The sequence below is a fragment of the Dermacentor andersoni genome, chromosome 6, assembly GCF_023375885.2.
Source record: "Dermacentor andersoni chromosome 6, qqDerAnde1_hic_scaffold, whole genome shotgun sequence".
Lineage (NCBI taxonomy): Eukaryota > Metazoa > Arthropoda > Arachnida > Ixodida > Ixodidae > Dermacentor > Dermacentor andersoni.
In genome coordinates this window covers 130,249,120-130,264,321 of record NC_092819.1, presented here as the reverse complement: position 1 = coordinate 130,264,321, position 15,202 = coordinate 130,249,120, and the positions used below count along the sequence as shown (strand labels likewise).

Sequence of the window (15,202 nt, the reverse complement as noted above, 5' to 3'; positions counted from 1 at the left end):
TGGACATATGACAGCTCATTTCCTTGATGCCGTGGCGGCGTTGATTACTACACATCTTCGAAAGTGTTGAGTAGGACACTCTATGGCTTCGAGGCCCGATATTTGCGAGCTCTGACCATGTGCGCATAGTCTAATTTGAGAAGCTGCGTTAATTTCTTTCAAAGCGAGTTCCTTGGAGCACGTGTATTGCCGCGACGCTCGTCGCGCATAAAGTAAACATGTATCTGCAGAGGATCAGTCGTAGTTTGAGAATTAAGACACCTGCTCTGCTCGCGTGTCGGGTGAGTGCTACACACCTACGTGATGCAACTTGCGACTCCTTTCACCTCTCGTGGCTTGTGGTTGCGCACGTGAACATAAATAACGAAGTAGTTGAGACCTTTCACATATCCTGCGTTCACGCAACTCGGGTTGTTTCTTGACGTTTGCGCACACGATCGCCAGCGCTGACTTTCCTATAGCTCTTTCGTTGAAACACGCAAGGTCGATTCCCCTTGAATCTTTCGTTTATGAGCGCTTCATTCTTCCCGTGACGCATTTTTTACGGTCTATTAAGTGATAAGAGATCAATCAACAAGCGTTATGAGACCCTTTCTGTAAAGATCGCGTTAGGGTGACCTAGTTGCGCGTTTACGATTTATTTGAGCATGATTTGCAGCTGGTCGCCTGCCTGTTTAGACCACTCGCCACACTCTGTACACTTATCTGCTGTACCTGCTGTTGCCATAAATATTCGGCGCAAAGGGCCACAGAAATGTTGCTTTGTAGTCTTTGGTTACGGCCAGCTTTCCCGGTACACATTATGATGCATCGCCCGGACTAACTGCAAATTCGCTATTAATGAAGTTGCGTCAATCAGCCACGGTAAAACTGTTGATTCGTAGACATTACTGCCGCAAACTGTCCCTCGGTAATTTCATAGTTCATGCAGAGGCTGCAGTTTTACCAGTTATACCAAGGGCATATATGATTCGTAGCTACGACTGTGTTCGCGTGCAAATATGCTGGTGTGCAAGGCCATACCGGTGCAATGAAATGCCTTGCACGAGTTGAACTAAACGTCATGCTTATGTATATTCTTCTTACCCTTTCTTCTGGCCAGCGTGAAAGCTCAAATGCACATCCAGAAGATGTGATGGTGCAGCAATATTTACCAATGCCCCGTGCTGACCCCGAGGCATACAAGGACCGCTGGGCGTCCGAGTCATCGGAGAAGTACACCACGGTCGAGGAAGTGCCTGGGTACTGGCAATATGTGGAGCGCCTAATCCCTCCGATCACAGTGCCTCAACCTCCCAGGCATACGGGCCGAACCCCATCGGGCTGGCAGCCACCGAGCCGTGAGTGCCCAATGGCGAAGGAAGTGTTCCACATGGTTGAACAAAAGACGTCGCCGTAGCTGTTTTGACAAGGGTAACTAAGGGACTCGTCTTCGTCAGGGCAGCAACTGCTTGGCTTAGCAGCTTTATGTTCTGAATGATTGGTCTCTTTTGAGCTCTGTGGTAGTGATTGGTCCCATTTTCCTTTTTAATGCACATGGCATTCTTGGCAATATCAGACCAGTTTTCTTTCCGGCTATATATATATAACCATTTTCGTGCAGTGATCCTGAAGATAGTGCAGTCTAATGATGTAAGCTGATTCGGCAGATGGTGTAGTCTAAAAATTTGGGTCAATCGCAAAGGTAATGCAGTATAGGGTGTATGCACTGAAGTACACCCACGAATGCAGCGCTGTGGTGCCTCGGTGCAGGTTGCCACATTTGTGGTTGCTCATGGCTCACCATCGCACATACAGTTAAACCTCAATGTAACAAACACAGATTTAATGTATTATTGGATATAATGAAGTAAGTACAATATTTCGTTGTCCATGCTTTTTTAAGAACGACTAGGTGTGCTCAGGGAGAATGCTGCGATGAAGAAAAATTCTTGAATAGAGTCGGATGCTGTTAGCAAGTGACAGTATCTATAAGAGTGTGCAACGCTGGACTAGTTGGTGTAGCATGGCTTATGTAGGAAGGGCAGCAAGACAAAGACAGATAGGGAGATGGGCAGCGCTTGTGTTGTTTTCTCACTGTCATTCGTCTTGCTGCACTGTTCCGTGCTTCAGGAGGCTCTTTAATTTAGCTGTAATAGTTCAGCCTGAATTTGCCTGTCTTTCGTATGAGATTTGGGTGGCAGCAGTCATTCCTAGCCATTCTGCCTTTCAGCCGAGACTCCTGATCTTCCCTATTTCGTGCCACGGACACGCAACCACATGCTTCCTGTCTACCTCAGGAAAGAGATACGTGGGCCACGGTTCATCACGCAGGTGAAGAAGATCGAAGGAGATCTTTGGGTGAGCACGTGCCTGTAGTTTGCCATCGGTTGTCACTTATACTTTGCAAGTGGTCTTCTTTCAATGAGTCAAAGGGCTATTTTAACCCTTTGATTCATGGTGTCTTCATATAGAGATGCAACTTGCTTTTGAATGTTACGACTAGCGAAGACAAAAAAATTTTGAGCATAAACACTGATAGTAAATGTAACCCCCTCCTGGCCATAAACAGTGTCATAAGTCACTTAAGTACAGAGAATAATGCAAAACAAAGGTAATTTAAGAGGTAAACTACAAAGTTGGACAAAAAGGTTGAAGAGTTTCTTTTTTCACTGCTGTTAATTCGTCTTCTTTCTTGCATAATAAAACTGTCAACTCACTATAGTAACCCGGGCATCTACTTGCAACAAATACAGTCGAACCTTATTGATATGATCCCGTTTCATACGATTTCCCAGTGCCAGTGTTCAGGACCAAGGGCACAAATGACCCTATACACTAATGCTTATTTTATACCAGTTGATACATTCTCGGAAAACATCATCTTTTGGCACCAACGTTCAGTACATTGCCAAACTGCAAGATACGTTTTCCGGTCACAAAATGCAGTGTAAAGAAAGAGCACAAGGCACACACAACCCAGAACAGTAGCTGCTTGCCTCAAGCATCCCCACAGTACTCGCCCCCCCCCCCCCCCCCCCCATGTCATGTGAAAACTCCGGCATGCACTCAGTTTTCTGTGCAGTATCAGCAAACCTCCTTGCAAGTTGTCGCAGGCCGCATTCACAGCTATCACCGCCAACCTTATTGCGATAGGCATGTTCACCTAGTTTCACTGGAAGCGTACACTGCACGCATTTAGTAGCCTATAACCCAAACCCACCACCGTCTTTTGCTGCAGTCGGGATGAAGTGAGCATCATGTTTTGCTCTGGTGGCATTGTATCGTGGTATCGCCCACCAGCTCGACTTTGTTTTGGTTTCCTGTCGCCGTCATAAAACATTACGCAATAAGATAACGACAATGTGCGTCTTGGGCTAGTCGGGCCTCACTAGCTCAGCATGCATTGACTACGCGTGTTGCAACGATTCGCGCATTGCTTTGCATTACGTAGACGTCAACCACAGTTCAGTGTACCAAAAATTTTTGTGACTTTGGATCGTACGTTTTCCCAGTCTGTGTGTTTTTTTCTCAGATTTCCTCCCCAAACTTCTGAACTAGGTTCTACTGTATTTCAGTTCTTTTCATAATATAGCACATCATCTATAAGAGGTCAGTATCCGTGATCAATTTTTCTCATTATGAAGACTGGCTCGAAGTGACACATTCACACCTTCAAGTCAAAAATTTTTCATGCAGAGTTTGCGTTGTATTTTCAGAAAGAATATATGAATGCGGAAGCCTTAAAAACACGAATCAAAATTCTTGGCTTAAGCTGTAGCTGCAGTTTAGCTGCAGCTATCCGACGAGAGTCAGTGCTTGATATGACTGCTTGCATTGATCTTTGTGTTCTAGAACATTCCTCTACTCGCCGTGTCATCTAGACTAAAAAATGTCGATGACAGCGTCACCTCTTGACTGAACTGAGTGGTGATTCCTGATCAGAAATTTTTGCAACCAGACATATTCAGTATTACTCGGATACATTAGAGTGAAAGTGCATTTGTCATGCAACTCCTCATCGTAAAGATCAGTGAGGAGTAGTGCTGAAGTGCTGTCTTCTTCAGTCAAGGCTGGATGCCACACTCCACTTCGTTGAGTTAAGTAAGAGCTTGAAGCCAAGGGCTCTAAGCTGAGGTAGTTGGTTTACATCCAACATGGCAGACATTGCAGACAATAGGACAAGTGAGACGGACAGGACAGGTGCGCTATCACTACTATACAACCTCCGCATCACTTGTGTCATCTGCACTGCTTGCCATGTTGATTGCAGGCTTGTTTGTGAATGCTATACAGAGCTCAGTGGTTTGTTCAGCCACGTGTGGTGCGACCTCACCTAACATTCTCGGCATATGATCATGCTGGCATAATCTGAGCCTAAATCAAAGGGTGCATGTGCCGATGTGTTCTGCTTGCATTTCTTTCATGCAGGCACTTCACAATGAGCTGAAGGAACACCTCGAGAGCTTGACTGGTACAGAAATACTCTCGCAAGTGCACGAACTGGGCTCCTATGTGGGCTACAAGGGTGCCTTTGTGGACGAGGTAAAGCACTGGCTCTATAGCAAGGGCTTCTAGAGATGGCGCATAAAGCAGGCAGCACCCATCACTCGTCACACTAGCCTCTGGCTGCCATTAGATTATTTAGCGCGGTGACTGTCATTCATTCTTTCGGGCAGTGCTTTTATGTTAGTCTCTGGTCCATAAGAACGTAATAAAGGCAGACATTCAGTGTCTGTAGTCAATCACTGTGCTGTCTTTTGTGTGGTGGTGTGTGTGTGTGTTATGACAGCATAACAGTGCACATCTGGCATCGAGCTAATAAAGCACTGTTAGTAGACAAACGAGGGCCATTTTCTTAGCAGGGCACTATTGTGAGTGGCTTGCTTTCTGCTCTCCCCTTTGTTCACTGCTGAGTTTGTATCATATTTTCTGTGCACATTGGTTTGTGTGGGCTCTAGAGCGAGCGGTTACGGGCACCTCCCAGTGTTCTGGCTCAGTGGAGATTGCATAGGGCTGTGTAGCTCGTGGTTGCGGGTTCGATTCATGGCTCTTCAATCTCTCGTGTGCTTAGACTTAAGGGAAGGTAAAAAGTCACTAGTGGTCTGAAGTGATCCAGACCGTCAACTGGCTCATATCTTCTGTAGCCTCCACACGCACACACACACACATAGCCTTGGGATGTTTAGCCCCCATCAGTCATCATGATCACTGGGTGTCACTTGGCCCACAGATTACAACGGTGGTGCAGGATGGTGTAAACATGGCACAATGACATTGACAGTAGGTGACACTGGTGTCAAACCAGTGTGCCATGTTTGCGCCGTCCTACACCAGGTTTGACACCAGTGCCTTAAGGGCTTTGCTGAAGTTTTTAAGGACTTGTGAATTGTGCGACCATCTTTGAAAGTTCGATAAGAAAGGGGATTAACCGAGGGGCCCGATTTTTATTAATCATATCATGAGAAGCCAACAAACAAGGACACCAAGGAAAACATAGGGGAAATTACTTGTACTTACTAATTGAATTAAAGAAATTATAAATTAATGGCAATGAGAGTGGATGAAGAAACAACTTGCCGCAGGGGGGGAATGATCTCACGTCTTCGCATTACACGTGCGATGCTATCTTTGAAAGTTGTAGCATGTAGCTTCGCGTTACTCTGTGAATTTCTCTCAGCTTTCTTTTTCTCTTCTTTTTCCTCTTATTCCCTTCACCACTTTCCCCAGCACAGGGTAGCCAGATGGTACTTACACTGGCTAACCTCCCTGTCTTTCCTCCCCTTTTGTCTCTGTCTCTTGACACCAGTGTGCACACAATTAGTCATTGAGCTTTTGTGGCAGTATCTGGCCAGCACGCTTAGGAAAAATGTTGCAAAAAATGGCACTGAAGGAAGATCATCCTGCAGTGGACATAAAATAGGCTGCTGCTGCTTATGATGATGATGATGATGATGAAGGAAGATGGGGGGTACACTATAGCAGCACTTGTCTTGCACGGCACTCTATTTCCATCGACTGAGGACTTTTTTAAAAGTGCATTTCAGCACCAACTTGTCCACTTTCAAATCATTTCCTAGAATTAATTGAGGCCTCGGCATATGTACAGAATGGCTGGGGAACATTTCGCACACGGCAGTGGCAAGACACTACAGATCATAATTATCTTTGAAGGGGAAGGATTCGTAATAATATTGCAGACACCAAAAGTGGAGTTTCTGCCGAAGCATGACTGCAGCTATCCTGTCGTTTGTTTTTGCAAGTCACCTGACCTTCAAGCTCTCATGCGCGCGGTATACTACAATTGTATATGGGAATTCATGATGCTAAAAAGACATGGTTCAAGACAAGCACTGCAACTTTGCCGTCAAAACTTCTTGGTCACATCTGGATTGAGACCACCCCTAGGCATATCGCTAGAGTATTTAGAAAGGCTAAGTCAAAACCTTCGTTACACATCTTCAGTTGCCTGACCTGCCTATGAATCAACCTGCTAGAAGCCATTGCCTTCTTTGGAAATGGTAAGGGAATAGGGACTAAGCATCAAAATATAACAGGATGAGCACTTTTCCTATTATTTAAGTTATGCATATTGCAGTTAGGGAGGAGTGTTATGAAACTGTTGCCTCGTGAGACTTATTTGCATTAGGTGATACTTCACATTTGCACACTTACTGATTTGCTTGTCTTCTTCATCTGTCTAATTAATTGTGCTGCAGGACAGTAGCTACTGTCAGAAATCTCTAATAATTGTTTGGGGTCAACAAAACTTAACCTATAACCGCTGATCAGCCAGTCTTGCCATTCCATCTAGGCCTCTGCCACCCTGTAGAATGCTCCCGTTCCTTTGGAACCGACTCTGTCACCCTCAGATCACCGGTTATCTGTATTATGTGTTGCATTACTTGCCCAATTCACTCTTTCCTCTTAAGCTCAAGTAAGAATTTCATCTGCTTGAATTTACTGTAATTTCTACCTGCGACCATAGAGCTTCCTGCAAAAATTACTATAGGGAACTCTGGTGTTAGTGTATATGAAGGCCGCAAGTATGGGAGTGATGGTTAATTTTAATAGATTTGCCTAAACTTTGTTTTTCTGGCTTCAAACGTTTTGTGACTTTGCAGAGTTATCATTTTCAACTAAACAACAATTTGCAATGATTATGCATGTACCCAGACTCTCATTGCCTTCTGCATTTACAAAAATTGAAATGCTTTGAAATTTAGCCCAATTAAGGCAGAGAATGCAAAAACGCTCATCTGCTTAGATTAAGTGCATGCTAAAGAACCCCAGGTGCCAAAAATTTATCTGGATTCTCCTGCTATGGCACACCCCACAGTCATATTGGGGATTTTGTCACATAAGCATACTCCAGACTTTAATTAATAAATTAATGTCTTCAAAAGAATCCAGAGCCCCCAGCTAAAGTGTCTCACAAAATGTGTTTGCTTCGGAATGTTAAAGTCACAATGCGATTTCATTTGGCACATCCTGGCTCTTCTCCTGATATGAGAAGATACAAAATAAAAGCGAGGAAAGAAAAATTTTGGAATATGTAAAGAACTTGTATAGAGACCTGCAAAGGGCAGTAACAATAAGGGCATAGCAAATGAAGCAGCGCACATTATGGATAGCTCGCACTGCTTTGCCTACGTGTTTTTCTTTGTTCTTTATGAAATGTTTTGCATTTCTCATGAGTGTACGCACTTCATTACTGACGCATTTCTTTGCGGTATGTTTTGTAAACTGTATTTAGTACTAGATGGCAGTCATGCACTACATTTTGCGCTAAGTAGATATCCTGGGAGGCACAGTTAGCAGAAAATGGTTTTCCCTTTGTTGCCTCTTTTTTGCTCGGCACTTTTTATGCTTATGACACAGTTGTAGTCTTGTATTGTCTGCTTGCTCACTTGTGCCAAAGACTGGCCATTGGTTTTGCACTGTATTGATTGGCATTTTAATTGCACAGCATTTCTGGGCCTACACCTTGGCGCTTTCGTATCGTCATCAGCATGTAGCCGTAACGGTGTAGAAAAATTGGGAAGTTGACAAATGCCCATACGCTAGCTGGTGATGGGGTTCAAACCCAGATTGATGAATGACGCACTTGCCACTGCATGGCTTTGTACGACCCACAGAGTTTCTCATTAAAATTACCGTAGGGAACTCTGGTGCTGAAATCATTCAGATACCATGGGAATTTTTGTGTGGATTTGTCCGATTTCGTGCTTGAATCTTCAGGCGTTCTCGTGGCATTATTTACTACATTGCATCTGCTTTTGTTGGCCTAAATTTTACAGCAATCCTACATTTATAAACACAGAAGACAGTAAGACTCTTTGCGCATGCATAATCGCTGCATAGTCTTGCATTTAGAAGGCAGTATTTTTCAGAATGTTCAATTTGCAAACTCTCAAAGCTATCTGAAGCCAAAAAGTTGAAGTTAAAGCAAATCCAAGTATGCTAACCATAATTCACGAACTGGCTGACACACAATGCTGGTTGCTTCGATAGACACCATAATTCCCCCTTGTAATCTTTTGTAGGAAACTCTATGATACATAACCACTACACTGCAAGTTTTACTGACATGACTGCATATTTGTGTTGCCTTCTGTTGACAAACACTCTTTGCATGATGTGCTGCCTCAACTTCTGGGAGTGGATGGCAGTGCCATTCCTCTGTACTTGAGCAGTCACCATACTCTGTTTGTACCCCTCACCAATTTCTGCAATGAGGAGGTTCTTGAGAATTGCTTCTCTTTTCTTATTTCGTCTGTTTCATCAACAGACAGAGGAGCAGCAAATAAAGGCTGCCATTTGGCAGCTTGACAAGCCTGCTGCCCCCATCACAAGGGTTCACTGCAGCATAGACATAGTTATATATTAGATCAAAATAAACACATAATTAGAGATCACATGGTTAAAGTAACAAGGTAGCAAATATACTCGCGCAATGCAGAAAGTATCTGTACTATCAAATTATGCTCTCGCGTTTACGGCTTTCAAGCGTAACTTGCTTGAAGCACAAGAAAACAAACCAAGATTAATAGATTCATAATCACTGCAGAATGGTGATAAGGGATGATGCTGTCTTCAATTTCTAGAAATCAATTCAGCAGGTTGGTCAGAAGAATTCACTGGAACATATTGCTGGGCTAGTTGGTGCATATAGGTTAGCATAATTACCTGCACACATTGGCCACAAACTGCCAAATGAGTTTTATGTCCACTTCACATCAGAATGTGTACATCACCACACTTCGTAGTCCTCTTGCACAGACAGAAGGCTAAAGAACACATTGGTAAGCAGCAGCACGATCAAGGAAGGATATCTTAGAGCTATAGAGTGATGTCTAGGTGTCACTCATGCATGCAGTTCTTCTTTTCATTATGTGATAATCCTCCGTTAGTTCATGGGCTTCCTTACTTTTTCACTTTCTTGGTACAGTTAAACCTCAATATAACGAAGTCTGTAAAATCAGCAGATTGCTTCGTTATATGGAAATTTCGTTGTACTGAAATTCGACCTTTTATGCAAATAAAGTGCAGTCGTCGATCTATCTTTTTTTTTACAAGGAAAGGGGCCGCAGATCTTTCTGAATTATCAGGCAATAGTAAAAAGCAAACTTGAATGAGAAAATAATTGATTTTGGTAAATTTGGGTGTCAGCAATGAATGACACAAATTCTTGCCACGTAAGTCGACAATATCTTCTCGACGGTATGAATTAACTGGCACCAGCCACGCCTTTGCATGCACTCTGCCCCCTTGGCTGATAGCGTCGCCCGCATTGTTACAACGCTGTCAGGTAAAGCGCCGGCAGTGGGGAGCGAACGCTTCGTCGGCCTCTCGCTCCAATGGGTCACCGAAACTCAAGATTGTGCAACCTTCAATGCTAAACGCACGGTAAGACAGCCGACATGGTGGCACGCTGTCTCGGCATGCCCACTCGTTGCACACAGGGCAGATTACCTCTAAAGCAGGGTGCACGGCTGCGTGTGTGCGTACAGCCATGTGCTGCCACGGCGAATACGCGTGCCAGAAATTGAGACACGTGCCAACTTATCCTCCCACTCCGCACCGCCTACAGCCCCCGCCCCCTCGTGCACCCCCTGCCCCCTCTTTCTTTTTTGCTCGCTCGGGAAGGCAGCACGCGTGAAGCCACCATCTCTTTTTTGTCTCAGCCTCGCACACTTTCACTCGCACCTAAAACACAAATTGCGCAAGGCACGATAGGCTCTTAGCGCACTTGTACTTATACCAAACTAAATGCAGTTTCACTTTGGCGGTCGCTCTTGTGGCTCGGGACATGTGATTTGAGAGGTGCGTTTGCAAGCAGCCACTTGTAATTGTATCATTTGACCATCTGCAGAAGTTTCCATTTATTTTCTGGTCATTCCTTTGCGGTGACAGTAAAATTTTGTTGTATTGAAATCGCGCAAAAACACAATTCGTTATATTGAGATTCTAAATATGTGGTCTTCTATGGACAAGAGGTAACGAACAGTTAAATACTTCCTTATGTTGAGAAATTCATTATGTGAAGGTTTAACTGTATCTTAATAGCAGAGAATCGCACCTCACGCTTGCAGGTCGCAGCATACTGGAAAGAAAGATTTGCATGAACATTGTTGCTTCCTATAGTCAGCCGATATTCCTGCACGCATTCACACGGTGCCCTATTTGCCCTATGTAGGCTTTGCCCTATGTAGGGTTTTCCCCATTGTAGTCGGATGTCATAAACCAGTCCTGTGCAACAATGTACTGTCAGCTTCTGATGTGAAGCAGACATTAAACTCAGTTGGTAGTTTGCACTTGTCTTGCCAATGTGTCCTTGTGTGCTTCTTTTTTGTTTTTTGCAGACGATTATGCTAACAGATTATAGGAATGTTTAAAAATATGAAAGGTTGTCTCACTCAGATTAGTTTTTAATTTGCTGTCTTGTGCAGAAAAAGCAGACATAGGAGGAGCAGTGGCTAGAACGATTGAAGCACCACAGTTCAGTGCAAATACCTGAACAAAATGCATAACGATGAATGCTAGACACCTCTACTCTTCATGTTTCAAACAAAATAGCGATATGTGTTGCGCAAGCTGACACCGAAACTTTGTTGACTGCATTATTATCGCTGGTGAGGATCCTTCGTGTTTAATAAAGTGTGCATGAGCATGTCCATGTCTTGAAATGAAAATTAAGGGACTGTCATGCAGCATCCATATAACAATATTCTCCAAAGGCCCTTCAGTAAGGCTTCTTTACCTACACTAATATGCTTCAGGATATGTCCTTTATTGTCCTCCTTCAGCGCGGCGGAATCGCAGGCAGTGAAGAGGGCTTACAAATGCTGTGCACTTAAAAAGCCTTTGGGACATGCCAAAGGTACAGAACTCTCTTTGACTCGAGTCACTGGTCTTCCTGTGTTCATTTGTCCTTTCAGCCTGCTGGTAGCGACAGCACAAGGTTAGGTTTGAAGGTGAATGAACTTGAAAGCAATGGCGATGGCGATGATGGCCATGAGGAGAGCGAATACCGATGTCCGTATAGTATGTATACCAATACTTCCTTTTTTTTACCTCCTTTTCCTTCTCTGTTTCTATCCACAAACCGTTCTTCCAACCTCTTCTTCCCTTCTTTCTGTCTGTGGAATAAGTGTTGTCATCAACAAGAGGATGTTGCGATAGCTGCTGCAAAGGTTTATGTGCACTTTGCTTTTCTTTGTGCAACTGTCAGGGGTGCCCTCATATTCAGTATGGCCAAGTTGGTTGCTAGTTGTGCTTTGATAAGCTGCTGAAAACACCATTACTGGCAGGTGGTACAGCATGTGTAAATTAGTACTCTTGTACTGGTAGCTTTATAATGTTTCTCTCTCGAGCTGCTTGCATGGCTTGCCAAGGTTACATGCCGAGCCATTGCTGATCATTGGCGTGTCACCAGATTTGACAATACTTGCAGTGCCGTGGTTGCTGCTAGAATCGCAGCTTCCAGACCAGCGCACGTCAGCCTTCTTCCTATTTCATTTTGTTTGCGCTGCAGCTTGCAGCAGGGTGAGTAGAATGACTTGCACAAGAGAACAAGTTGGCATAGGAAGTGTTGGATTGCTTAGCTGCAAGACATTTTCATTTGTTGCCTTGACGTGGATGACATGCCAAGGCAACAAATGGTATGACGCTCCCATCCCCTTTCCCAGCCACAGGCTGGAAATAAAAATCACTCCTTGCCTCGCAATTCTATTCCAGGGGCGCTAGTCTCAGATGATCACTTTTGGGAATGCTTTCACTTTCTCAAGATTTAACATGACTATAGCACCGGATGCATCATGTTCTACGAGCAACAGCGTTCCTAGCACTATGCTACGGCAGCACATTCGACACTGTGACAAAAATGCTGTCACATCCAGTTCTAGTCAGGCAAAATCTTACGAAAGTGAAAGTCTCCCCAACAAAATATACAGCCAGGTTTGCTGCATGCCATCCAGGTTTGCTACTACATTGCTGCTTCAGCTGCTTCAAATGCATCGTATAAAAACCACATAGAAGGCAATGTTCACCTGCTTTAGTGCTGTGCGGCCAAGCACAAGGTCACAGGATCAAATCCCAGCCACAGCGGCCAAATTTTGATAAGGCGAAATGCAAAAACGCCCATGCACTTAGATTTAGGCGCATGAGAACCCCGGGTGGTCAAAATTAATCTGGAGTCCTCCACTATGGCACGCCTCATAATCGGATTGGGGTTTTGTCTCGTAAAACCACATAATAAACAAAAATATGAAGGCAAAGTTGCTGGTGTCACACATAGCAAAGTTGCTGGTGTCACACATACCCTCAAATATTCTGGATGTGAAACATGAAATTTCCGAAGGACTACTTCGTCGGCACATTTCCCTTATGTGAATGCCACCCATTTGGGCTATGGTGATGCGTGTGCTTCTGGCTCTTCCGAGTCGGCTAACTCTCCTCGTTTAGAAAGGCAAGCAAACGTAATTAAAGTGACCCTCCAACACCTTTTCAACGGGATAACTAAACTTGCTCAGTCACTATACTTTCATGAACACCTGAGCCCAATATTATTCCTGTGCATGTCGCTTGAACCTCGCAGTGTTGCTCGAAAGGCCACTTGCCCTTTTCTTGAGCTTTTCAAAAACTCCGTCACTTTTTTTTTGTGTCTACTCGTGTAACAGTAAACATGATGGCTGCCAGATTTAAGTGTCTTTAACTAAGCAGGCAGAAGCAAAAGTGAAGGAATCTCATCACTGATCGGATGGTGGTGCCATCTAGTGTCAGAGAAATATGTCATTCTGCTGATAGCATGGCCTGCATGATCGTGTGAAGTGACAGGGTACGGCACCATGCAATCTGAAAGTCATGCCAATGAAAAGCTCGGTGTTATTAGCGGCGGAGCATGACGGGCATTGTTCTGCACGGGCATATCGTACTGTTGATTGCACAGGAGTGGCGGAGGTTTTGTTGTAGTTTATCATAGTTTTGCTGCAACAGCTAGAAGATGGCATTTGTACCAGCTCTCATCTATGACATTCTAAATCATAACTTCAGAAAAACATGTTACTGTGTTAGTTCGTGCATCATAAAAAATTGTCATAGGCCTCAACTCAAAACAGACAATCTTAAAGAAACAGACACACAGATGGAAACTATGCATAAGCAAAAGCAATTTTGATTGTCAGCATGTTGCTCCTATGGGCAAATATGAATACATGTGCCTGTATGTGTGTGTGCGCTCTTGCTTTTGAACAGCCGTTACACAGTGCCTTCTCTTTTATTTGTCCATTCCTTTGCAGTTGCCTGTTTCGCGCTAAAATCCACTAATTCGCTTTTAGTTGTCACCTTTGCTAAGGATCCCAAAGAAAACACTGTTCATTAGACTGGAGGAATAGAATGTAGTATTTGAGAAAAGGATTATATGATATAAAAAATAGATTTAATATGTAAATACACTGATGTAAATAAGTGGTGGGGATGGCAGAACAAAAGCTGTATTACAGCAGCTTCACAAGCCCCAGCTTTCCACGAACTACAGGCAACATGGCAACATTGTCATTACATATATGTATTAAACAAAAGAAGGAAGCGGATACAGCGAGAGCAGAAATGTTGCCTTGGAATGGTGAAAAAGTACCTTTCCTGTGACCCAAAACACAAGTAGGTTCACGAAGACATCTGCAGTAGCATTTTTAGATGCTAAATGGCATAGGCTTTAATCGGCTTGTATTTGTTGAGTGTTCGAGGAAGGCAGTAGGCCAGTGTTTGAAGGCCGTGACTTGTACGTGGCCATAGCACTGCCCAGTGTCCAGTGTATCCATTTCAGGCAGGAAGAGAGATACTAATGCAAGTTTGCAATGTGTAAACATGTTGTTTACGTAATGGGCAATAAACTTAAGCAGGATTGCAACAGAATAAACGTAGCAGTTTTCAGCTCTACTGTAAGAAAGTGTATAACGACTCCTCTTGATTGCACACTCAGTTTCTTGCCCTGATTACAACGTTCTGCGCACAACCATTTCTTAAAAACCTTGCAATTCCTTTTTGTTGCGAGTTTAGAGCAACCATCCAAAGATGGCATCAGTGGTCAAGAATTGCTTAATACAGAAAGCTCAAGCCCATATGTCTCATTAGCTCTGTAAATGACATACACAGGGCTAAAAATTTGTGAAGAATTTGCCATGCATTGTGAATTTGTGAGATGTCGAAGAGTATTCCATCAAAATGGCATCTAAGATGTATGTTTGAAATGCTGCTCATGTAGGACCAATACTATCTTCTAAGCATTTTCCTGTTGCTGTGTCATGCAGAACCTGTTTATATTTATTGTCATTGTTTTAATATAATCAAATGTTGAGATCTCGAATGTAGCCAGGAATGGAGCACAATCCTTCAAGACTATGTTCATGATGACCTTGCTTTTGCAATGGTAAGGGTAAAGCTTGTGCCTGACCTGCAGGTATGGTTTGCAGTCAGCGACCATTAAGTGGAGTAATGATTTGGTTGCTGAACCTGCATTATTGTCAAAAAATATCACGGCATCTTCTTGTAATGTCTTGGCCTGCCCCGCATAATGGACACGAGCCATGAATTCAGAGGAGAGCTACAACATATAGACCAGTTCCTGGGGGGCTTGACAGTGAAGCTCTAGCAAGTTGTGTGTTTTCTGGTGATTTCATGTATGTACTGCAAAACCTTTCCTACATCTATTGCCACCAAAGAC

The 15,202-nt window shown here is 43.7% G+C and overlaps 1 protein-coding gene across 1 annotated transcript in view; it reads left to right on the top strand.

The window, feature by feature from the left end:
* The first annotated feature begins 93 nt into the window (after positions 1-93).
* The window catches only part of DppIII (dipeptidyl peptidase 3), a 79,079-nt gene continuing 63,970 nt past the window's right edge, over positions 94-15,202 (top strand). The window contains exons 1-5 of the mRNA XM_055066898.2: positions 94-281; positions 1,103-1,340; positions 2,213-2,340; positions 4,411-4,524; positions 11,421-11,526. Coding sequence (XP_054922873.2) covers positions 219-281; positions 1,103-1,340; positions 2,213-2,340; positions 4,411-4,524; positions 11,421-11,526 — 649 coding nt within the window. The 5' untranslated portion in view covers positions 94-218. The remainder of the gene's footprint in view (positions 282-1,102; positions 1,341-2,212; positions 2,341-4,410; positions 4,525-11,420; positions 11,527-15,202) is intronic.